The sequence below is a fragment of the Plodia interpunctella genome, chromosome Z (assembly GCF_027563975.2).
Source record: "Plodia interpunctella isolate USDA-ARS_2022_Savannah chromosome Z, ilPloInte3.2, whole genome shotgun sequence".
Taxonomy (NCBI): domain Eukaryota; kingdom Metazoa; phylum Arthropoda; class Insecta; order Lepidoptera; family Pyralidae; genus Plodia; species Plodia interpunctella.
Genome location: NC_071324.2, coordinates 3,643,481 through 3,666,945, shown reverse-complemented (window position 1 = coordinate 3,666,945; position 23,465 = coordinate 3,643,481). Strand labels below are relative to the sequence as shown.

At 36.9% G+C, this 23,465-nt stretch overlaps 2 protein-coding genes across 3 annotated transcripts in view; one reads left to right on the top strand and one right to left on the bottom strand.

Moving 5' to 3' along the window:
* Window positions 1-1,563: 1,563 nt before the first annotated feature.
* On the bottom strand, window positions 1,564-16,177 carry LOC128683024 (uncharacterized). The gene is made up of 20 exons (XM_053768179.1): window positions 15,817-16,177; window positions 13,824-13,975; window positions 12,711-12,897; window positions 10,998-11,243; window positions 10,384-10,512; window positions 9,837-9,966; window positions 9,477-9,616; window positions 8,883-9,049; window positions 8,286-8,470; window positions 7,397-7,560; window positions 6,792-7,017; window positions 5,707-5,818; window positions 5,408-5,524; window positions 4,950-5,061; window positions 4,485-4,591; window positions 3,839-3,946; window positions 3,143-3,270; window positions 2,816-2,876; window positions 2,015-2,242; window positions 1,564-1,720 (listed from the first exon to the last, which is right to left on the bottom strand). The coding sequence occupies exons 1-20, from the start codon at window positions 16,118-16,120 to the stop codon at window positions 1,637-1,639; spliced, it is 3,087 nt and encodes a 1,028-aa protein (XP_053624154.1). The 5' UTR covers window positions 16,121-16,177; the 3' UTR covers window positions 1,564-1,636.
* A 326-nt stretch (window positions 16,178-16,503) lies between these two features.
* Nost (Nostrin) overlaps window positions 16,504-23,465 on the top strand; it is a 46,268-nt gene continuing 39,306 nt past the window's right edge. Inside the window, exon 1 of one of the 2 annotated variants that reach the window (XM_053768178.2) lies at window positions 16,504-16,644. Coding sequence is in view for 1 of the 2 variants with exons in the window: in XM_053768177.1 (XP_053624152.1) it covers window positions 18,815-18,834 (20 nt within the window). In the remaining variant the exon portion in view is untranslated. Of the gene's footprint in view, window positions 16,645-18,695; window positions 18,835-23,465 lie in introns of those variants that run through there. The other variant, XM_053768177.1, reaches the window with a different exon arrangement.

The window sequence follows — 23,465 nt, the reverse complement described above, 5'->3', positions numbered from 1 at the left end:
CGAAGCATTTAAGTCTGGCATATTAAAATATACATATGAACATATATCACGCCTGTATGTGTAAAAATATTGAAGATACCTATTTCTGTGGTAAGCTTCTGCGACGGCTATGAGTGTATCAACATCCTTATTTTCTATACTAACATTATAAATGGATGTCAGTCAAATATAGGATTTTCAAAAATCAACCCATTGGGGCCTATTTTACTATTTGGATGTATTATAATAATGTTTTCATGAAAATGCGCACAATAAATATAATTACCTACAGTGACGGCGACAGTTATAAAATAACGATTACCGACCAGTAAATTGTAAGGCTTATTATGATCATTTAAATACCTACTAATTATTTAGGTAATTATATTTATCATAATTGAGTTTGGTTCAAGGTGTCAGATGAACATTAAGTGTTCGCGTTTTTTTAGTTTTTATTCACATTCTTGTCACTAAATACTATATTTTAAGTCGATCATTAATTTAAAGCTGCAAAATTAGAACTTCTATAATAATTTCTAATGAAATTGAGTAATAGAGAAAAAACAAAAATTTAATTCATGAATAATTTTTTTGATAGCGTTGAGATTAGATATTTATAAAATTGTTATATTCTTTTTAGATTTCTTGTCAACGTAGACGTAATTGTAAGGTATATTTGTAATGCTTAAAATATACGCCAAAACAATTCTTCGACATAAGTGACCTATTCTGTACTCTATATAATAAATTTATAGGTTTAATTTTGTATGGTTGTAGTCGTAGTTAGGATTATGATATACAAACAACATATACTTTTCCGGAGAAACGAATTCAAATATTTAAAATTACTCAAATAATAATCCAAGTTTATGAAATAACGTTATTACGATAATAATTTCGCCAAAATGCAATATTCTATGTACGCTATAGTATATGTAAATTCCATTATTTGCCATTTCCAATATTACATAGACATTCGTACGTAGACAATAAAATAAATGACGTCTTGACAAATTCCATACAAACTATTGTAAGAAAAACCGATACAATAATCAAAAGGATGATATCACAAACAGAAACTTTATCGCAGCAGACGTGAGAACGAGCTCGGTTATCTTAATTCTATTTTGCGACGTTTAAGTGCCTTATTATAGTCATACTTTCATTGATTTAATTTTACATTTTATTGATACAAGAAAAAGTGCCAAGTTACTTTCCAACTATTTTTATTTACTTACTCAACCTTTGCAAATTTTATGCTTTTAATGTCCTACATAGACAATTTGCTGATGTCATAATTATTTGTTATCACAAATAAATTGACTTTTAATGTACATGTGTTTGTGTTCCATACTCCTGTCCTTCATCACATCAATTTGCCATACCAGTGTGACTATGGGTAATTTTATTTATCCGATCATCTTTCAAAAAATTATAATCTCATTCCATTGCCCTGACTAATATTAGTAAGTTTGTTACCTCTTCATGACCAGTACCAAAAGCAGTATTCTTGAAATTTTGTATCATACAGCTAGAAAAGAAAGCTGTTCTCTTGCAAAAACTTTTATAAATAAACAAGGCATATTTAGTTACCCAAACTTAAGTTATATTTTTAAAAATACACTTCTAATCAGAACATTATCTTGGTAAGGAACAATCATGACGGAGGATAGTCTTCCCTAGGCTTAATTTTGTCTTTACGTTGGATGCTGAAGACTTTAACGTACTGTCCAGTCATATTCTGAAATAAATATTTAAAAATATAAATGATCAAATTCCGTAACGAAGAGAAAAATACCAACACTTTATTTTTTGTAAAAAAGAGCACAATAGGCGAGAATTTCGGGATGGGAATACGGAAGGCTATTCCGATCACAGAAATCCTACAGGTATTCCAGTAGGATTTGTGTGATCGAAAACAATAATTCTCTCTCATCTCCGCACGTTCTCGGTTGATTTCGGGGAGAAGATGCCACGAAGCACAAGATCTGCATAAAAAATAACCATCCTCACCACTAATTCATATTAAACTAACCGAATCATCCAGCTTCGGCCAGAAAGTCTTCAGTATTTGGTTTTTCATAGCTTTGGTAGACAAAGAGCGGCGATGATGCGCATTGACCGCCTCGAAGAGCAGCGTGTGCGCAATGCACTGCCTGTCAGCTGACCTCGCTACGCACCGCACTTCGCGCAGAGCATCCAGAGCTATGTTCAGGCGGACACGCGCTAAGAACGCATACAGCGAAAATTCCTCTTCATGTTCCTGTATTTCATCAAACAAGAATATATGATGCAAAGCTCAATATAGATGGTAGCACCAATGCAAACTACCCGCACGGAACGTATTACGTTTGTCTAGTTTTAGGAAGCATCGGAAAGAAAAAAATATTCGGTAAAAATAAACTTTTTACAGTTCTGCTTAAAATCAGCTTAGTTACCTAAGCTGATTTTAAGCAAAACTGTAGTAGTTACTAGAAAGCCATGCCATAATATAACATGACGTATTATCCGACATTCAATGTTAAAATGTGCTGTCAATTGATCCATATTATTATTTTTAGTGCTGCACTTCGGTGTGATAACATAAAGTCATCTCCATCAATGGATCTCCAAGATGGATTTTAATGGATGTAGGGGTAATCTCTAGAAGCAGTGGTTCAGTTAATCGAATTCGATAAAAATCACACCTTGTCTAAAAACATTCAAAAACCTGTTCTGAATAAACTTTTTATTTTCTTTGCAACTTTGCACGTAAGTGGATATTAACATCGAAAAGCTCATACCGTATCGAAAAGCGTTACCTAATTCCATATATTGAAAACAAAGCGACCCCTACCTTCTTTCTGTCTTTTTCAATGACGTCTTCTTGCTGACGCTTCACTTTTGACGCCCAACCTCTGTGACACGATTTGGAAAACATTAAATAGAAAAAGAAGGCCTGAGACTTTAAATAGGGTAGATGACGAGATAAGAAAATTGTAAAAATATATGTATGTTCTAGATATAATTAAGATCATTGTAATAAATCGTAGACTAACAATGCCGCTGGATCATTATACGAAGATTCAAAGTTGGTTTGAAAGTCCATTAAATTTATTAAATTGGTTGACCATCATAACAAAAACAATCCCGTTTTACAAAGACTTGAAACATAGTCACTAACTGGACGATAAGTAGGAATTCGCGGAGTATTTCGTTGTCCACCGCCACGGGTTCCACACTCTGGCTGTTCTCTATCCAAACCTCGTTCAACTTCAATGTGAGGTAATGCGAGCACAGTATGAGCACAGCCTGCGAACATCATCATCTCTAAGTGCATTTACCTTACCAAGTGAGTGCATGCCAATATATCAAATATGGCGCCAATATATTCAATATGGCTCGAATATTTGCAGGTGGCAAAATATATCATCTCTTTACCATGGTTGCATGGCTAGAAGAGAAGACCATCGGAGGAAAGAAGTGACAGAGTCAGTGGATAAAGAAATCAATCGATAAAGTTCTGTGGTGGTGATCCAGACCGGTTAGTAAACCACCAGTTGGTCAGTTGAAATTGTTTGGGTCACGGGAAAGTAATGGATGAGACTGGAACGGGACCATACGAATTGGCGTGAAAGTTGCCTACAGCAGTGACTTGAAGTACGCTCAAAATTGTTGAAATACACAAAATCGAAATAAAATTATATAGGTAGGTAAACCCACCATCAAATGCATAAGGAACCACCTAAAAGGCAGACAATATTATTCTTGAGGAAATAATTTTATTTCTAAACGACCTTATATTTTATAAGTTTCTTATTATGGAAAGTAGGTATACTACCTCATTAACATGTTAGTGAAGTGTAAGTAGCATATGTACCTCGTCTTCAGGTGCTAAATGAACGTTTTTATATAATTTGTAAGCTTCATCAGCCAACATAACCTTGCTCTCCAAATCTTCTGATAGCAAATGTAATATTGCAAATGCCTGGAACAAAAAACTTTCGAGTCCGATTAAATCATAAAGAGATCATCTTTACATATTAATGTAATAATTAAAAAGATTAGCTTTCTGCCATGGTTTTCCCTAGAGACTATATACCTACAACAGTGAGTTCTACATAAAGGTTGTGAAAAGATTCATTCAGATTCGGCAACGCGCGTGTGACATCCTTGGTGTTACAGGCGTCCATAGGCTGCGGTGACCACTTCCCATCAGGTGGGACACATGCCTGTTTGCATGTTCAGTAGTAAAATAGTGGTAATAAAATGGAAACCGGTCTTTGGACCTATAGTATCTATCAATCTCACTAATGTACATACAAAAAAGACTTACTTAATTCTCATAGACCACCTCTTGTTTCCAGAAAAGGAAAATATCATGAGGAAACCACTTGCCATCAGAGTGCGATAGGAAGCCATAAAAGCCATGTCAGTTGCCTTTAGACGACTAGAAACAAATCTGACACCAGTGTTGGCAATAATACATTCGATAAGAAAGAAATAATGGAACCCGTCCATAACACCTTGGACATCCTGGACCCAGCTATATCCCCAGCCACCATACAACCAGCAATGGAGTGATTCTTTATGGCAGATTTCATATCAGATGACATGATGGGGTTTTCAAGATCTGTGCGAAATATTAAGGTTACGTCATTATACTAATTACTAAGTAGACATACGTACTAGAAAATAAGTATTAGAAAAGCTTGAAAAAAATTAATTACCTACAAGATTTTTTGGTTACACCTTTTTTATTAGCCTATTGATGTGTCCCACAGCTGGGCCTCCTCTTCCTTTTTCCACAAATCTCTGTCGAGGGTTATTGCCACCCCCGAAGGAAACCATCATGTTTAGTCATCACCTATCCGTGATTTGGATAAAATATTCCATATAACATAGATTCCTAGTTGTGCCTATCAGGTTGTACGTCACAGTGGGTTACGCAAATTTTCTAGGGCTATATTTGTCAGTTAGTATAAAAAAACCTTGTATAATTCCATTTTCACTGAGTGGCACTCCGGTTTCTCGGCATTCGTCACGGAATATGGCCGCTAGAAGGGTGGCTATGGTGGCCCCACGCTTCACCAGGCAGGGGTGCTAAAATTATAAATTTGTTTATTTTCTAATAATTCAACTAAGTAGATTTACATTCAAAGAATTGAAACTACGAAATTTACCTACCACTTCCAACTTCTAATTCCGTTCTTCAAAATTTATAGGTTCGTTTCTTATGCTGACCCTAGGCTTCGGGGCGTTACATCCAAGAATAAAACAATAAAAAGTAATGCCAACTGCCCCACGTCCCAAATGCCCCTGCAATGTAGACACGACTTGAACGAAGCAGATCGATCTGCGTGACCACATACTGGTCGAACACCATTTGAATAGCCATTCTGATGCGATAAGATGAACAATAATCGGACAGAGAAAGAGTGAGGCTCACAGCATCAGAAGCCCCCAGGTTGGCCCTCCAGGTGATCATCTGCCCAATAGCGTCACCTGCGCGCGCCACGTCGCACACCAATGCCAAAGTTATGCACTGCACTGGCGCGTTCACCATCTGTAGGTGGAAATACATTTGAACTTCTTTAGGGTTCCGCATAAAAATGAAAAACGCAAGCCTTATAGGATTACTCGTCTGTCTGTCCGTCCATCTGTCACAGCCAAGTTGCTCAAAATCTACTAAGACCAAATTAGGTGACATTTGTGTATGTCCTCTGTGAAAATTGATGGTGAACTTACGGTGATGAGATCCAAAAGCGTATACATCCCGTTGTTGGCCAAAAACTTCTGTCTGTATTCGGTGTTCCATATGATGCCCTCCCATACAAAGTTCACCAAAGAAATTAACCATCTGGAAAGAATAAGAAGCATTCAAATCGAATCATTTTATAGACAAATTTCAGAACATATGATATGACGTTCCACTGGTGATGGTTCCTTATGGAGGGTCCAATCCAATCAAACTAATCATATTTGGTTTAAAAACGCTTGGTTGGGTCCGCCGAAGGGTGGAGGGTGAAGGTGGTGGTACCAGCCAGTTTGGCTGGGGTGGCCATGGGCCACATTTTAAAACATTGCAAAGGACAAATTCACCACAGCTATATGTTGTAAATATAATATTTGCTACAATATTGAGTATAGTGTAATACTCAATCGAGACCAAGGCCTGCAGCATTTAAATTTGATACGATCCTTTTTAATTGTAAGCATCCTTTCGACATAAAAACAAAATGAACTTTAGTTATACAGATATTTTGTTACCTGCAAATTCGTGTGTAAGAATTTCATATTTTTTGTTTCTTAATATTAAAAAAACAACATAACAAAAGTCCATCTCTTATGAACTTTACTGCCGTACAAACTTACAAGATAATAATAACTACCTATAATATTGGACCAGTCGATATATTTTCATATGCTAATGCTGAACATTATTAAGTATCCTTGTAAGTAATTTGACTACCTCGGTGGCGCAGTGGTAAGATTCTTGCCTCTGAACCGAGAGGTCCCGGGTTCAATCCCCGGTCGGGTCATGATGGACAATGATCTTTTTCTGATTGGCCCGGTCTTGGATGTTTATCTATATATGTATTTGATAAAAATATAGTATCGTTGAGTTAGTATCCCATAACACAAGTCTCGAACTTACTTTTGGGCTAGAGCTCAATCTGTGTGATTTGTCCTAATATATTTATTGATTTATTTACTTTATACCCTTTTTGAACGTCATACTGTCGTCATAGTATAGATACCTATTATTTTCTTGAGACTATACTGTTTAAAAAAAAATTGGAGCACGAATGTAGGTATAATCAGAAACTCGCCTATCACAAATTATGTAGTGTCTCTCGAGGGAATAAATAGCTACGTCCAACATCTTAGTAGCTATTGTGTGGACGGAAGCTGGCCACTTGATGTGAGGGTACACGCAGCAGGTCACCTTCTGGTGGTACACGACTGCGCTGGCAAGCATCTTGAGACTAAGGGCTATGATGGCTTGGCACTTTTCTACCGGTGGAGTCTTCTGTGCTAGCAGCGTGTAGCACAGGTCTGCAATTTGATCGCGATATGAATTTTGTAAACATTAATTAGGTATCAAATACCTAGAATTCGTAATCGTTTACTAACTGAAGTTGGTGTCTGAAGATCATATCACCGTGTGGAGAGAAAAGATGTATTTAAAAATTAAGATAATTTCATATCTTATAATAACAGAACTTATTCATGAACTATTTTCAGACTACGACCTCGGCGACTTAAATCAAGTTACGAAATTATCCGACATTAGGCGGCCAATGCACCGTTCCCATAAAAAAAAATAAAAGTGCCCTTATGTCCCATCCAAGTTTATTCTAATTCTAACCGTGCACCAAACTTGCGGGCACAGGTGGTCCAAAAATTAATGGTTTGTAAACAGAAAAGTATTCACGTATCAGAATGATGACGCCGTGAGTGTCGAAGAGGTCAAAGATGGAGCGCTCGCGCTCCGGCGTGTCCCTGGTGTAGGTGGCGACCTGCAACAGCCGCATGCACCAGTACAGCACGGACAGCTCGTACGGACTCTCCGAGTACCACTCGATGTACCACATGATCCTGTTTGAAATTAATGAGTGTTGATTTATTAAAAAATACAACAAAAAAGAAAAAATAACTAGTGACCAGGCCCTGCTTCGCTAGAAGTCTATAAATCTTCGGGAATAAATTGTCTTTACTACATAAGTGAAAACTAGATCAAAATCCGTTGCTTGGTTTATAAGACGGAGAACACACGCTGAAGGAGAGAATATTACTCGCAGAATTACTAAAGCTCTGAAGCGGTGTCAGTGACGCTTATTATTGCCCGGTGCCCCATGAGTTTGTATGTAGTTTTCATCCACCGCAAATATTTGAATGACACAAAAATTTTGATATAAAACCAAAAAGAGATCAAAAAGAGTAGAAATAGTTTGTAAGATCTGAAAAATCAATGTCAAATAAACCTATATATTTAATATATTTAAATTTCATCGGCGTTATTTTATACAACATCTAAGATTGCGGAGAAAGATCTAAAAATAGGTTAAGATGAATCAACTAATCGGACTGGAATCGAAACAAAATATCATACATAAATCAAGAGCGGAGTGAGGCAATGGACGAGATATTTTTAATATGTGCTGTGTTTAATATGTTATGTTAAAATTGACGTCATCCTTGGAAATTCCGCTGTTGCCTGGCTTGTCATCCCTTCGTTGCAATGCCTTTTTATCCCTCAATTCACAGTAAGAAATGAAGTGGACTCAGGGCTGGAACCATACAGCCAATTGTTTTTACGTTACCTTCGATACAAGCCATGATCTCTTGCCAGATTATGAGGTGCTAAGGTTAGCGTGCACACGAGAGCCTGTAATGCGATCATGCGGATTTCGGCAAAGAGGGCCTGAGACCACTTGGCTCGCAGGTAGCAGAGCCCTGGGTCCAGCAGGTACATCAGCCCGACGAACCAATGTCGTGCTTCAACCATCTGCAATAATCATAAAATACTTTAACGAGGTTAATGACAGGGTGTTGCTATGGACAGTTACTGGTTCAAATTAGTTACTTTATGTATAATTATACCTTCTACAATTGCAACTAGAGAAGAAGGACCGTAGGAAAAGATGGAATATGTTGCAACTATGAGCTATATTAGCTATGGCGCAGATTGCCAAGGGTGACGTCCCTGCGAAGCCCCTTGAATGACCTTCAAAGACTTTATTGGCACAGGAGTGGTGACCTCCGATATCGAAACCTAAGATCATGTTTTGGGTCACTGATCCAAAGAAGGAACTATTCAACGTAGTTTACCCTTCATGGCCCTCACTACAGTAACATGAGTTGGGCAGCTTGAGAAAGTGTTGAAGACTGGAAAAATTTATGTTTCCACCCATATTTACATATTTATTGTAAGGGAAGGTCTTAATGCACTCCACGGAGAGTTCGATGAGCAGTTTCTTGAAGTGGACATCAGCCTGCTGCAGCTGTCCGCGCGTGTTGAAGATCACCACCCGTGTCCAGTCGTCACGCAGTGGCAGCTCCGTCAACACTGACAGCGACATTATATCTACAAAAAGCAACATACAAGTTTTAACCAAAGAAATCGGGAATCCTGGTTGGAAAATTGATCACTGTAGCGTTCTTGTTTCGCCATGTTGTTCTCGCTGAAGCCTAATAAAGGAAGGGCTAGAGGAAACTCATCAATCACTCTGGTATAATAGTTTTACATTTATTAATAGAAGAAAGCACACAACTGCGCAAAAGTAGGACCATTATTTCTTTTTCATTCATATCCATAGTCGTCCATCTGTCTTAACATGTAATTTATACGACGCAATGTTCAGAGTGATTGTTGATCTTAAAGTGACTTTAATTTTATGGTATTTTTTATCCCCGTCAGTCCCCTCACACACTCAAAATTTTAACGTCAGTCTTATATTTGCCCTCTCAAAGTTAATTTAAATAATTAAAAAAGAAATGAAACGGTTGCTGACCAGGCATGAATAACGTGGAAAACTGCGACAGGCGTTCCCCAAAGCATTTCAAGAGGACCGTTACGATGATGGTCAAGGTAATCCTTTGGTGGTTGTGCTCCCTTGCTCGGCACTCGTATCTGTACGCCCAGATGAAGCACCTAAAATGTTAAGTCATTAAATATAGTTATGTTAAGTCGATCGCATCTCACTGGCACACATTCTATCATAAAGATTACAATAATGCAATGGTTGTATATTGTAAGTTATCAATGTAAGTTATAATATCGGAGTACTAAAAGTTGGAGGGCGGTCCTTGGGTTTCGAAACTCAATGATGGAAACCGGGAAGAAGCTATGATAAGAAAGAGAGAATAGTTACCTTTGGCTATAAGAATCGGGACACGGCAAGAGGATCCGGTACTTTGGGTTATCTTCGATCAATTTTTTAACAGTCTTGGCCAGCAACAGCAGTAATGACAAAGTGGTTGTCATGTTGAGAGTACTGTCACCTGAAACCATCAAAATTGTCTTACCTAGGTACCTTATTTATCCGATCAATTGGTATATACTACTACAGATACTCGACATTAACTGACGACGATCCACAAGATTTTCAGATAGTACACAATTTCACAGGAATAAAAGAAACACATCAATTATTTTATGTCTAAAACTATTACTTAAACGATAGTAATGTAATAAGCATGGTTAAAATCATACAATTCCTCAACTGAATTCCACAACCATACCTTTCACTTTAAAAGAGATAGTTGCAGTTTGACAATTTTCGTTTTCTCGTATTTTTTTTCCAAGCTGGTTGCGCCATGGGGCTGACAAGGCCCACTCGTCTGCCTCAATCCCGCCTATCGTCACACAACTTATGTTAGGAAAGGTTCATCTTTGTAAGTACGTCTACTACAACTTACCTAACATTACATTGATATCCTGAGGGTTATCGGGGCTGACGTCGTAACAAGGGAGATTTCGCTTTGGGAAGTATGGGTTAAAGCGGCAGAAGATATTCTCCAATATGTTTTCTTTAATCATTTCAAAACCTGAGGGAAAAATACCGATTAGTTACGTAACTAAACTATATTTTTACGACATCATTTTAGCTATTTCATTTTGAGATTTGAGGTTACAAATTCGTAAACCAACTCAAGTTAAAGTGAGAAAATTAGGATTTGACCCTGGGAGTTCACGACAGTGCAGTGTCTCAATCACTCGACCGAGCTCACCTCTTCGAACACATTCATGAAATTATCGGGCCGATAAATAATGGTTATACTCATAGTCTACAGACTCGTGTGACATTGGACTGATTGACGCCGCCATTGTGATTAGACATTTTATGACATGGAGACGTTAATGTATTCTTGTTTCAGTGTAGGTATTGTAAGTGAACTTAATCACGATAAATTAATACATTTATTACGTGTAGGTCTGTATAGTAACAATTTTATTTCTACATTTTCCGGCCGGGGATCAGAGAAAGAATGGTCAACTATCTGCTTATCCTTAGGAACGTGGGACATCTTACATATATCAGCATCGTTCAAGGCGATCAGCAGCGCGATCTCGAGGAAAGTCGGGAACCGGGACGACCAGGCGACAGCGAGCATCCTCACTGATGTCTCGACCAGCACAGGAGCCCCAGCCGCCAGAGAATGCCGGACGTGAACCGTGCCGGGGCCGCGCGCTGAATCCGGCGCCGACAGTTGGTACAGAATGCCTTTAGAGACCAGCTCGAACAGTTCATCGTCCTCCACCCGCATCAGGAGGTAGCCTGAACACAAATCTCATCATCATCTTAGTTAGAAACAGTCCACTGATGATACACAATCTCAGAATGGTTGCTTACTGGGCTGCAACAATGGAGGTCCCAGATTCGATTCGATCCCAATGATCTTTTTCTAAATCTCTAAATCTAGAATCTAGAATCTTTTATATCTATATACGTACCTATGTAAGATTTGAGGATTTATTCTCGTGATACTATATTTTTTTGTTTAGTTTTTGTTCTTTTAATTTTAAATGTGTTATTTTTATCTACCCAAATATTTAATATGCATATAACCAAAGTTAATGTGATCACGTTTAACTATCAGAAAAAAGGTTAACAATGATTTGATTTCCAATGAACGATCAATCGATTATTTTTCTTATATTATTTTATTTCAATAATTTCCAGTTTTGTAATATCCAATAACGTAGAATTAAATTCTAATGTAGGTAATTAGAATAGGAATTTTGCTCTTCAGTTAAACTAGTTAGCATATTTAGAATACTTAATGGTAAGAACTTCATGCAGTAGACAAACCTAAATACCTCACCAATCAGAGCCTCACGTCGTTATGACTTTCCAACTAACGACTTGATCACCGTCCCCAGGGCCGGATTTAGGTACATCCAGTGAGGCTACTGCCTCGCATATTTACTACTTGGATAAAATCTGTCACCAGTTTTATTGTAATAACACCTACACAATGGTCAAAGAACACAAAGGAGCTGAGCTGTCTCGAATAAGCAGTAAACTAAACTGTTATGCAGAAATGGCTCAATCAACAGGGCCAACTGCGTAAAATTTCTTTGGAAGTAAGAAGTAACGAATGTATTGCTATTGCTCGGTAAGATTAATCCGTCATTGTCTCAAGGCTTGGACCCAAATCCGGCCCTGGCCGCCCTACAAAGCCTCACGTCCCCCGCTATATGGGCCATACACTATAATAGGAGTAAAATCCCCCGAGCGATAGCTTCGTCCTCGATAGCGTGCTGTCTTCGTTAGCATGCGCTGCTAGTGGCACAAGATCCTTATTAATTTATTACTAAGTATATCAACTTTCTATGAGTCTTGGTCCTATTACGGCGTCTCGACATCTATAATTTAACGTATAATAGTGTTCTATCCATCTAATTAATAAACTACTAAAGGCCGTCCCACCTTCGCTTGGGTAAAAACGAATAAAACAAAACCCAAACCTAAACCTTCTCCAGGAATCACACAATCTATTGGTGAAAACCACGTGAGAATGTTTTTGAGTTTATCGCAACAGACAAACAGACGCGGCAGAGGACTTTATTTTATAAAATGTATAAGGATTAGGCTAATAATTATTATTATAATGGATAAAACGATTACATTCTCTTAGAATGTAGGAAAGGGCCTTACTTTGAATAGTAAAGGCCGGTTATAATAAAATATGTATACACAAATGTTCATCCGGTCAAAGAAAAATGAAACAAATATTCTGACCTAGGAACCCTATATAGTCCCGAAGCCTTTCAAAATACGTGATGACATCGGATGCAGCATTCAACAAAATCGGTTTATCCATATTCTTTAGCAGGGATATCAACGCCGGCCGAAGCTTAGGCTTCTTCACTTGCATTTCGACCAAAAAATCCACTACTGTGCATAAGCTGTCCAAAATGTGTAATTTCTGATAGATATATAGGAGATTATTTATTTTTATATATTAGTATTAGTTAATGCTACTCAAATGATAGCACTATTTTAGAATTTAAGCCACTTTTATTTGGCATTGCACGCCCTTTCTGCAAAATTAACATGTACTTAGGTTTATGAAACGAAAAAAATAAATTCTTAAATTTAAATTGCGTTCTCCATTATTCTTGAAATCCTATTTTTCTAATACTATAAATCAGCTATCATAAATGCTAATGTTTGTGAGAATGTTTGTGTGTATGTTTGTTACGCTTTCAAGCAAAATCTACTGGACGGATTGTTATGAAATTTGGTACACGGGTAGAATATAACCTGAAAATACAAATAACTTATCCCAAAAATTCCATAGAAGAGATTCCCACGGGGAACATTCCCCGGGGCTTAATACACCTAGTTAAAGAGCACCTGTGGAGAAAGGCATAGGCTACTTTTCATTCCTGGAATAAATACCTACATTCCCCATGGGATTTTAACGCGAAACTGCGGGTAAGAGTTACTACTAAATATCTTCTTAATCGGTCATCCTTGACAGAGCATGGGCATGGGATCTTCTGCGCTGCCCGTTCCCTGGGCTAAGGTTGCTGCTTTTGCAAATGCATTCCTAGTGCACTGGACTATAGTCCAGTAACTACACACACTAAAAACACTGTTCAAAAAAGTACCCTTTCTTGTATGTCTTTTCAATTTATGTTAATAAATATATGATTAGCGGACCGTCCCGGCGTCGCTCGTGTAAAAACTTTACAAATTATACACCTAAACCTTCGTCTGAAATCGCACTATCTAAATCATCAGTTTTTGAGTTTATCACGAACAGACAGACGACGCGGCAGTGGCCTTTGTGTTATAATATGTAAGGATATAATTTTAATTTATATATGAATGCAAGTCAAAGGATACGTATCCCTTGGCAGCTGTTCTGGAGAAGTCGGCTATGTGGGCTAAAAGTCGGTCATACGACTTGTGCACCACCGGGTCATTGACAAGGAACACCAGGGTTTCGGCCATCTCCCACTCGAAAGCTGGTGGGCACTCTTTGATCCATTTGGGATCTATAAGATAAAATCATGTATCATTTAAGAATAATCATCAAGTATAGAATATCAGTGTGTTGACTTTATGAAGTGAAATTACCTGTATGTATATGAGACCTGATGGTAATTGGGCACTACAGCCTATCAAGGCCTGCAACACCCGAGGTGTCACACGCGCACTACCCAATTTCTGGCCTAGGATATTTTGCCACAATAACTTGTAATCACACTGCCCCTCTCACCCTTCAAACCGGAACACAACAATGCAAGCACTGCTGTTTAGCGGCTGAAATGAAGGAGAGCCATAGTAGGTTTTTTTCATTTGAGCGTATTCCTATAATCTTCTTTATCTCTATAATGGAAATATGGCGACAGTCGCAAGGACCGTACAGCCGAAACAGTAACAGCTCAAAGGGCTCCCAGGTGAGAACGAACCTCGGCTTTGGGCGTTGCTCGAAAAATGGCCAGAGCGGTATATTGCTCAAGGTGCCTGAAGGGCAATTACTACACCATCAAAGCTAGTTCGTTTGAATGCAAATCATTGGAACTTCTGGTCAGATTTGAAAAACTATATACTATGGAGGTTTACGGGATAATCAAGAAACCCATAGTTCCCGCGGAAGCGAAGCCTCGAGGCACGTGTAGTCTATCATAGAATAATGGTATAATTACTATAGTACAGAGTAATTAATGTAAAGTCATATAGTAAAACTCATTCTTGTCTTTGTTAAAATTTGAAATATTGTAGTGACAGCGCGTCCGCTGCGGTCGAAACGCTCTGCGGACCACCCGCATGTTGCTTTTCCGGGACGAAAGGTATCAAGATTTGTTTACTAGTTAAAGCGTGAAGATGTAACAAACTTACTCTCACAATTTTATTATAATATTAGAATAGGATGATCGGATAATACAATAATGTAGCTGATGTGAATTCATTAGTTTGCAACTCATGTGACAACAGGGGAAAACTGACCACGTCGTAAAATAGGGTATGTGGGTAAGGGAAAGCTAGCTACCAACAATCAAATAGCAGGACAATCGTTATATACCGCACTTTCTTATTGCTAGTCCGGCTTCCTAGGTCAACTACAAACGCGAAACGCAACGCGACACGCGTGGCGTGTGGTGACAGTATTAATTATGAATGTATTTCCTAGCTGCGCTTCCATGCTCTGCTCCCATAGGAATTTTATTACAAAAATACTCTATATCTAGGGCATTCTAAAATTTGTCCAATGCATTTTGTATGATTGAGTAAGACACCTCTTCTCGCTTATTTCAGTTGCGGCCCCGGGCTTTCCTCCTAAAAACCTATGTGTTATACTTCCAATAATGCAGCGCGCCGTGGAGCGTTCTGACGCTAACCTAGGACGCCGGGTAAGGCGATATCGCCGGCGGCTTGGCTACTGCCGACACGAATGTCACTGTCATAAAAATACCATTGACTATGGCTTTATTAAAATTATATGAAGAATAATTTCTGCCATCGCAATTGTCGTTACAATTGCTTGCTATTTTAGCCTATTTTATCAGCTGGTACCAATATTTTTAATCTTTACGTTTTTGGACATTTATTACACATTATTATTTTGACATTAGTCTTGTAATTCAATAAATTTTTAAGTTTAAAGATTCTGTTCTTGGCGTCAATATTATTTAGTTATCGTAATGATGTTGTTGTAATCAGTTTACCCTAGTTAAAATACTACTTGTGTTGTATTTTTAACTAGGGTAAACTGAGTATCGGAAATAAAATAAATAAAATACGATGATGTTGAAAAGGTCTTAAGATTATGTCTAGAATATGGTTAAGAGAAATTTATGTGAAACAAGTTCGACAATCTGCTATTGCTACGTACCCGCTGGAGCAGGGTCCAATTCTTTCTGTAAGTTTCTCCTCAGCTGCCCTTTGGCAGTATATTTTTTACCTTGCTTGTGAACACATTGAAACGTGTCTGATGACCCTGATACAGACTCTGTATAACCCAAATACTCTTCTGTCGTTATTCTATTGAATTCATCTACATATCTATCCTTTCTAAAGTATTGGGTGTGTGAAGTACTCGGCGTAATAGCGAATTCCGGTGGTAACTTTTTCGGGGCCTCTTTTTTCTTCTTATCCCCGGGCTTAGAACCCGTTTTTGCCAATACGTTTTTATTCATAGTAATTATCTACCCTGGGCTATTTTAAAATTAAACAATTTAAACTAGCCTCCTAAGATTGCTTTGATGTAAATAATGACCAAAATGTCAGTGTCGTTGCTGTCGTTCAACTGAAACTGTTTAAAAAACATTCATCCATGTCAAATGGAGGTTCATTGAGATTTGTATTGTTTCTATTCACGTGTGTGGTAGGCGAGTCAAATCGGTCAGGCAAGTCCCCTGCGCGGGCGCAGTTTCGTATGGTTGGATTTGTCCGACTCGGGGGACCAACAACGGTGCGATGCTCTGCCTAGACAGTCACTCGACCGCAACACCTCTCAACGCTTGTGCTGTGTCGGCCGTCAGTAGTGTCTCGACGTCGCACCGTGTCGAACGCGCGTGTGCGTTTAGTATTCCTAACATCAACAATCACACGACAATTCATTAGTTTTCCCCACGAGAAAACCAAGTGAAATACAAAAGTTCGTTTGTGGGCAAGTTTTTGTGCGTTTTCAGTGTTTAGTTCACAGTTTTTGTTGATTTAGGTGAGTATTCCGCTTATTCCACTGGGTGTAAACAATTTCTATATTTTTTATTCGCTTAAATACTTATAAGTTCTACAGATTCTACATAATATCGAGTTGGTATTGTCACGCATTCTAGTAGTTATTATTGTATTGTTAGTGTAGCTCAGAAAATCAGTTCAGAGGTAATATATAACAATGGTAATTGTAAACAATTTATACTTTCTAGGAAGCATTATGAAATTAGGCTCTAGAAAATATAGATTGGCGTTGTTGTTATTAAAAGGATTCTCTGTTTAGATTATCCTATTAATAAAGGGTTCTGTAGGGTCCTTAGTAGGTTTCATCTGAAAACGAATCAGCCTAGAAGCCTTTCCGTTAATGTTAACACACTATGTCAACATGGCATCAACTGCACACGGAAAAACTAATCTTATCACCGTGTGATTAGTATGAGTATTGTTTGTTTTGGTGACGATGTTAATGCAAGTTGTATTTGAGACGGGAGAAGTCCGAGGAACAGGTGCCTCTTATTTAGATCACCTGGCTGTTAATTGCGACAGTTAATAAAATGTTATCATCGTTACTTTATAGTTACGAAATTATTAGCAACCGCTCACTCGTACGGTTTCCTAATCTGAACCTGACGTCTGACGTCATAAACGATGTCAATTTAAAATTGTTTTGCTTATGTTCTTCCACTTTTTTTTTCTAAGTTCTTTTTTGATTGATCTGTGTTGTTTTTAATAATTATTTAGAATTTCCAAAATTTAATCTAGTTCTGCTCATGGAACTAAGATGTAAGAAGATTCTTGGTTGCGCATATCTCGGCAACTCACCTAAGTATCCTATCTAATTCTAATTGGATCTCTCTTATCTAAATGTTGCCTGGTTCGTTCAGGGCTGTGATACCGCGAAGCCCGAGGTCAACGTAAAAATATCTTTATAATGTTGAAGACTCGAATTTGATTTTACAACCTTGGTTGATATCTAAGTTGGTGTACGTACATTCTTGGAAATGCTATTGTCGCTACTATCAGCTGTCTAGGCTGTATCCTTTAGTTACCTCTTAGGACTTCCACTGAAGCATTATTTTCTAGGCATTATCTTTTGGTGAAATCTCCCTCTCCCGAATTCGTATTTCTATGGATCACTGAGATTCGACTTTTTTTTGTTTAATATTCTCTGTCAATTTTATTTTAAATATTACATGCTTGGAAAGGAAATCTAAACAACTAAAATATACATATGTTGTGTAAACCACACCACCTGCTTTTTACGAGTTTTTTGAGTTTTCAATCGTTTTGTATTATTTTACTTTATTTAACCACGTATTATTGTTGACTTAGAGGAAAATTCTTTTCCTAATAAGAGTATTGGACTTAGATAAAAAAAAAATGAATGCACGAATTGAGGATCCTTTTTTGAAGTTGGTTAAACCTATCCTTGTGACAATGTCACCATAAGGAAAATCAGTTAATAATTTTGTCACTTTATTTTGTTATTGAATTTATATTTTTATGTAACTAATTTGTATAATATAATAAAGTTTTTTTTTCTAAGTAATAAAATTAAATTTGTACCTCCCTCATAAAAGCATGTACTTAAATACATATGAAATGACAGCTACAGTTATTTTTATAGATAAGTACATATATAGTAATAATATATCATAACTACGAGTAAAGAAAAAATCCTAAATTCATGAAACAGCGCAATGTTGTCGGGGTTTTTCGTCTTTTCGATAATGAACACAAATTAAACTTAAAAACTGGACTAAATTAAAAGAAAGTACAAATAGCATTTGTATAACCTGCGGCGTGCCTAAAAGGCTGGCAGCATTTTTAAAAATTAACTAAAAAACTCTTCATAATGTACTTCATCAAATAAATACAAATTCATTATTTTGCCTTGTCTGCCCTTTGCCGGCTTCTAAATACTATTCAAGTAATATTATGATATTGGTCCACCTTATCAGTACATTTCCACATGACGCTAGTCAAGTCTTTTATCAGAGAGTGAGATGAGTGTCATATCTGTATGATTGACGTCTGGATCTCGATAACACGGGCCCCGATCTGTCATGATAAGGAGAAAATAACAATACCTTTGCAGAGGATGTAACCGAGCCGCCGATTCTGGACGGCATTCGCGATTCTTATCTCTTAGTGAAATGGAAAATTTGTGAAAAATGGCCAATCTTTTGAAAAGGTGAGTATTTTCTTTCAAATCATTTAGAAATACTGCACTCATATAGCTAGGATATTTGTGGGGTCTCCCCCAAACAGTACTCACTGTGTATATAGGTAGGTACCTAAAATGATAAATTTCTGATATATCTATGTATGCCGCTAATTGGTATGTAATATTTTTTCTTTCTATCTTTTATGTTAATTATGAATAATTTATTACTTAATAGATAGATATGACAAGTTGAGCCCAGTGACGTAAATTTACCTAAAATAATGATTTTTTGTAAATCTTTAATTATTCCTTACTAATCCTTACATATTATAAAACAAAATCCTCTTCCGCGTCTGTATGTCTGTTCTACTAAAATACTGCACGGATTTTCATGCGATTTTCAACAATAGGTAGTGTGGCTCCTGAGGATGGTTTAGTTGTGAATTTATATTATGTTTTTACCCGAGCGAAGCCGGGACGGGCCGCTAGTGTTATATATGCGAAAGTCTATCTGTCTATTCCGCTTTCACGGCTAAACCGCTGAACCGATTTTAATGAAATTTTGTATGCATGTAGTAAAAGACCCCGTTCAAACATTTTTCAAAAATCAACCCCTAAATAACCTTAATGGCTTAAAGTTTGTATGAAAATAATTTTTGTTTCAAATTCAGCCGGGCGCGAGCGAAATCTAATTAATCATACAATTTTTTTTTAAAGAAAAGATTCACATGATCACATCATCTTGCAGAACATTGTCAAATTATTATTTTTTATCAATAAAAATTGATTCTTCTATTAGATTATATATATATATATATAGATTGATTCTTGTGACCATAAGTTAATTGACTTGCTCGAACCACAATAGATCGATTGAAATAAATCTATTAAAAAGTGTAATTGCATTGTCATTAAAAAATAAAATAAGCAGATGCATTTTTTCTACGAGGGCATGTGGGCACTGCGGCGTGGGCTCTGCGTATCCATGCGCCTGCGCACAGCAAACCCACAGTCCTATAGTAATTAACGTTACGACACTAATTTAGCCAGATGTTAATTAAAACTGCACTTAAAACGGAGGTATTAAAGCTGAAATTGGCACGCGTTACTTCTAATGGGAATTTACATACATACAATACTTTTTTTTTTTCTATTTACTGTATAGAGCTGAAGGTCAGGCGGTGGACTTACAATGTCACGGATTTTCCTTTCAATGGTTGTCTATCATGTGTTTGTATTAACTATATTTTCGTCCTTGTGTTTTAATTATGGCGCTGTAGTTATTCAATTAGGTATATCTATTATGTCTTTCTGCTTTATTACAAGCTGTGTGCTTCAAGCGATTGAGCAGATTATTTTCGACACACGTTTGGTTTGGATGACAATCTATTATTATATAAGCCTGATGGTGCAGCCAGCAACAGCTCCAGACCTGGGAATTCCTCAATGATTTATTGCACGGACATGATATTTTGGTCGCACATTGACAATAATAAAAGCTTGTGTAAAAAATGACGTTTTTGTAAAAACTTTTTACATGTCCCTATATGCTTAGGTACTACTTAGTTACAACAAAACCTCCAATATTTTTTATTTCTCTGTGTGTATAAAGTTGTAGGTAGTATTTTTTTATGTTTAATTTATTGTCAAATGGATCCACAATAATTAAATTAGGTAGCAAATAAATGTGGCAATGCCAGCTTCGCATGCTTCTGGCAAGAATTGCTGGCAATATGCGTGCCAATGGGCTGAGTGCTGACAAATAAGAATGTCGAAGACCTTTTGAAGTGGTGGAGGTAAAGTAAAAGCGGTCTCTGGGCTGAGGAAGGTACTGGCACTCAGATGAAAGAGAGAGTGTACATTATCATAAATTTTGTATCGAAAATAAACATAAATTGTAACTGCGACAGACATTGATAGAATCAATCCGAATCAGTAAATTTAATAACAAATTTCACGGCAATTAAGAAACTTAGAAACATTATACCTACCACGTATGTCATACAGATGTCACAGAAGATGTAAAAAATACCACTTGTTGCGATTGTTTTGTTGCACACAAAGAAAAAAAATTTCAATCGAATGTGTGTGTGATTGACGTAAATGGCCTTTGTAACAGCTACACTGCGGACACACTGCACAAATATTATATAAGTTACTAGCGACCCGTCCCGGCTTCTCTCGGGTAAAAACATAATAAACAATCCACATAAACCTTCTTCATGAATCATACTATTAGAGAAAACCGCATGAAAATCCGTGCAGTAGTTTTTGTGCTTATCGCGAACAGACAAAGGCGGCAGAGGACATTTTTTAAAACATGTAAGGATGTATCTGAACATGTTGCTGTCTCGTACGGATGAAATAAGAAGGGATATGTGTTTATCGCAAAAATTAGGTACAATAGGATCGATTTGAATCGCACCTAACTATTCCATTTAAAGCAATGGCCAATATTTTTCAGTAGGTGCTCTCTGACAGTTAGACCTAATTTTTACTCTCAATAATCTCATAATTTGAATTTTCACTACGAATATTAATTGGACATTTAAGAGTTTTTCTTGGTATAAATTACTAATTTTAAAATTACCTATTCCAGTTTAACCTGACTAATTCTTACAGTGTGGAGATCGGCCGATAGCTCGCAGATGTTACTAATTAATTATGTTGAGAACTTTTGTATTTAGGCAATGATGTAAAAACTCGTTCTCTCGAAACTGCTTACTCAATAGTAGCTCTCATAAGCACGCAGTAAGAACTATTATTGAGACACGATAATTACTTTTAGTAGAATTGACACCCAGATCTGTCCTTTGTGGGCCTACTCGGATCCATAGATGGTGAAGCGCCAGCCAAGGTTGATTAACCTACACCAAATTATTTACGATTTAAATTGTTGAATAAATTGAATAGCATAACAAGTATATGATACATTTACGTAGGGATGTATATGTTCAATGTAAAATTCCCTCCGGAACGATCGATCTGCTTTCCCGATCTACCGACCGACCGAGTCTACTAGTCCAATTGGTCTACTTTACCAGTTAGTTGTAGACAGGTATATCAAGTATGCTACAAAAATATAACAGCTCAGCATGTATCATGACACGAGCTCTAGACACTGATTTTCAGTGATTTTCGTTGATCCATATTTATCACCTTTGCTTTTTAACCTACACACCTCAGTTGTGTTGATTACTTAACGTTGGCAATTAACATTAGTTTATATACCTATATCTGTTGACGCTTGACATATATAGGCATTCACCGGGAATTCAAATCCTGGACTCTGGTCTTCAACAAACTCCTCGACCTCTAAAATGTGAAGGCCTTTGTCCAATTGTCAACGGCGAAATAAATTAAATTTCATTACACTTTTTAAATCAATTTCCGTTTGTTTAATCTGTTGCTAACCTTGGTGCTCTTATAAGGAAACTTATTTATTAATGTCATCTACCTATCGGCCAACTATATCTGTAGGATCGCTTTTAATAAGTTTTAAATAGGACCGCAATTAAATTCTTAATCTTAACGTTATATCCTTGAATACTTGGACTTACCTTTGAAGAACAATTTAAGTTTTTAAACTTTCCTCCTCCATTATATAGCATAGCCTTCCGACTATAAGATCTAAGATCAAATTTCTTTTGATGTTTTTGTATAAGATAATGTATTATTATAAGGAGTCAGTAGATATTTAGTAAATTGACAAGACAACCTATCAATTACACGGTCTCAATATCGATACATAAATTGATTTATTCATCAAAGTACTTACATATGCCAAATTAACACGGTCAAATAAACTCAATCGGAAATGATAATCAAGAATGTCGAGTCTAATTTACGAATTCAAGGCTCGTATTATAATTTCACTGACAGTTCGATTCGATAGATACCAATAATCAACGTTACCATCGAAATGTTTGTCAATCGATTCTGTAACTGATTGCGATCGATTTGTGATTTTTTATTATTATTTCGAACTTGCAACTAAGTTCTTTTATATTTACTTTTAAACTAGAGAATGAATAGGTAAGGTAGTATAGTCAATGAGTTATGATGTTAATTTGAGAAAGTGGCATAAGCGTGAATTTATTAAAACAGATTGTTTTTTGATTTGATTTTTTTTTATGGAAAAGCCTATCCTTCTACCTATATGTATATATCATGCGACAATAAGATTTGTTCAGTAGATTAAGCGTGAAGAGGTGACAAACCACAAACAACAACAAACAAACTCATATTTGTAATACATAGTTGGGATGCCAGTATTATAATTATAGAAGTGTCGCATCCGGCATGGAATAGTGGTGGATATTAGGTTAGCCATTTCCAAACGAAAACAATGGAAACCATGACCATAACACTGACAACATTCAACATAGACTTTTAGGCTAATTTTAAGAGCAATACGAAAACGTCTTAACGCTTTGACATTTAAGAAGACAGTACTGTCATCGATTCAAATCGAATAGCAGCCAATCGATCAAGACTAGTGATGTCGTGTAACGTGATAACGTCACAACACAACGGTCAATGACACAGTGAAAGTGTCCGAATCACGGAGGCATCAATCTGAAACACTTTCGTAGCAAAATCGATTGTCATTCCGAGTACGACCCAAGATTTCCCTGGCAGCACTTGACGAATATAGA

Bases quoted from the DNA above. Each gene is read 5' to 3' on its own strand.
- LOC128683024 (XM_053768179.1), bottom strand. From the start codon at position 16,120: ATGAATAAAAACGTATTGGCAAAAACGGGTTCTAAGCCCGGGGATAAG. The intron at 9,617-9,836 runs GTAACTATTCTC...TTAACATTTTAG, and splicing joins CCCGATTCTTATAGCCAAAG to GTGCTTCATCTGGGCGTACA. The intron at 5,819-6,791 runs GCGAGTTTCTGA...TATTCTTTCCAG, and splicing joins CACTACATAATTTGTGATAG to ATGGTTAATTTCTTTGGTGA.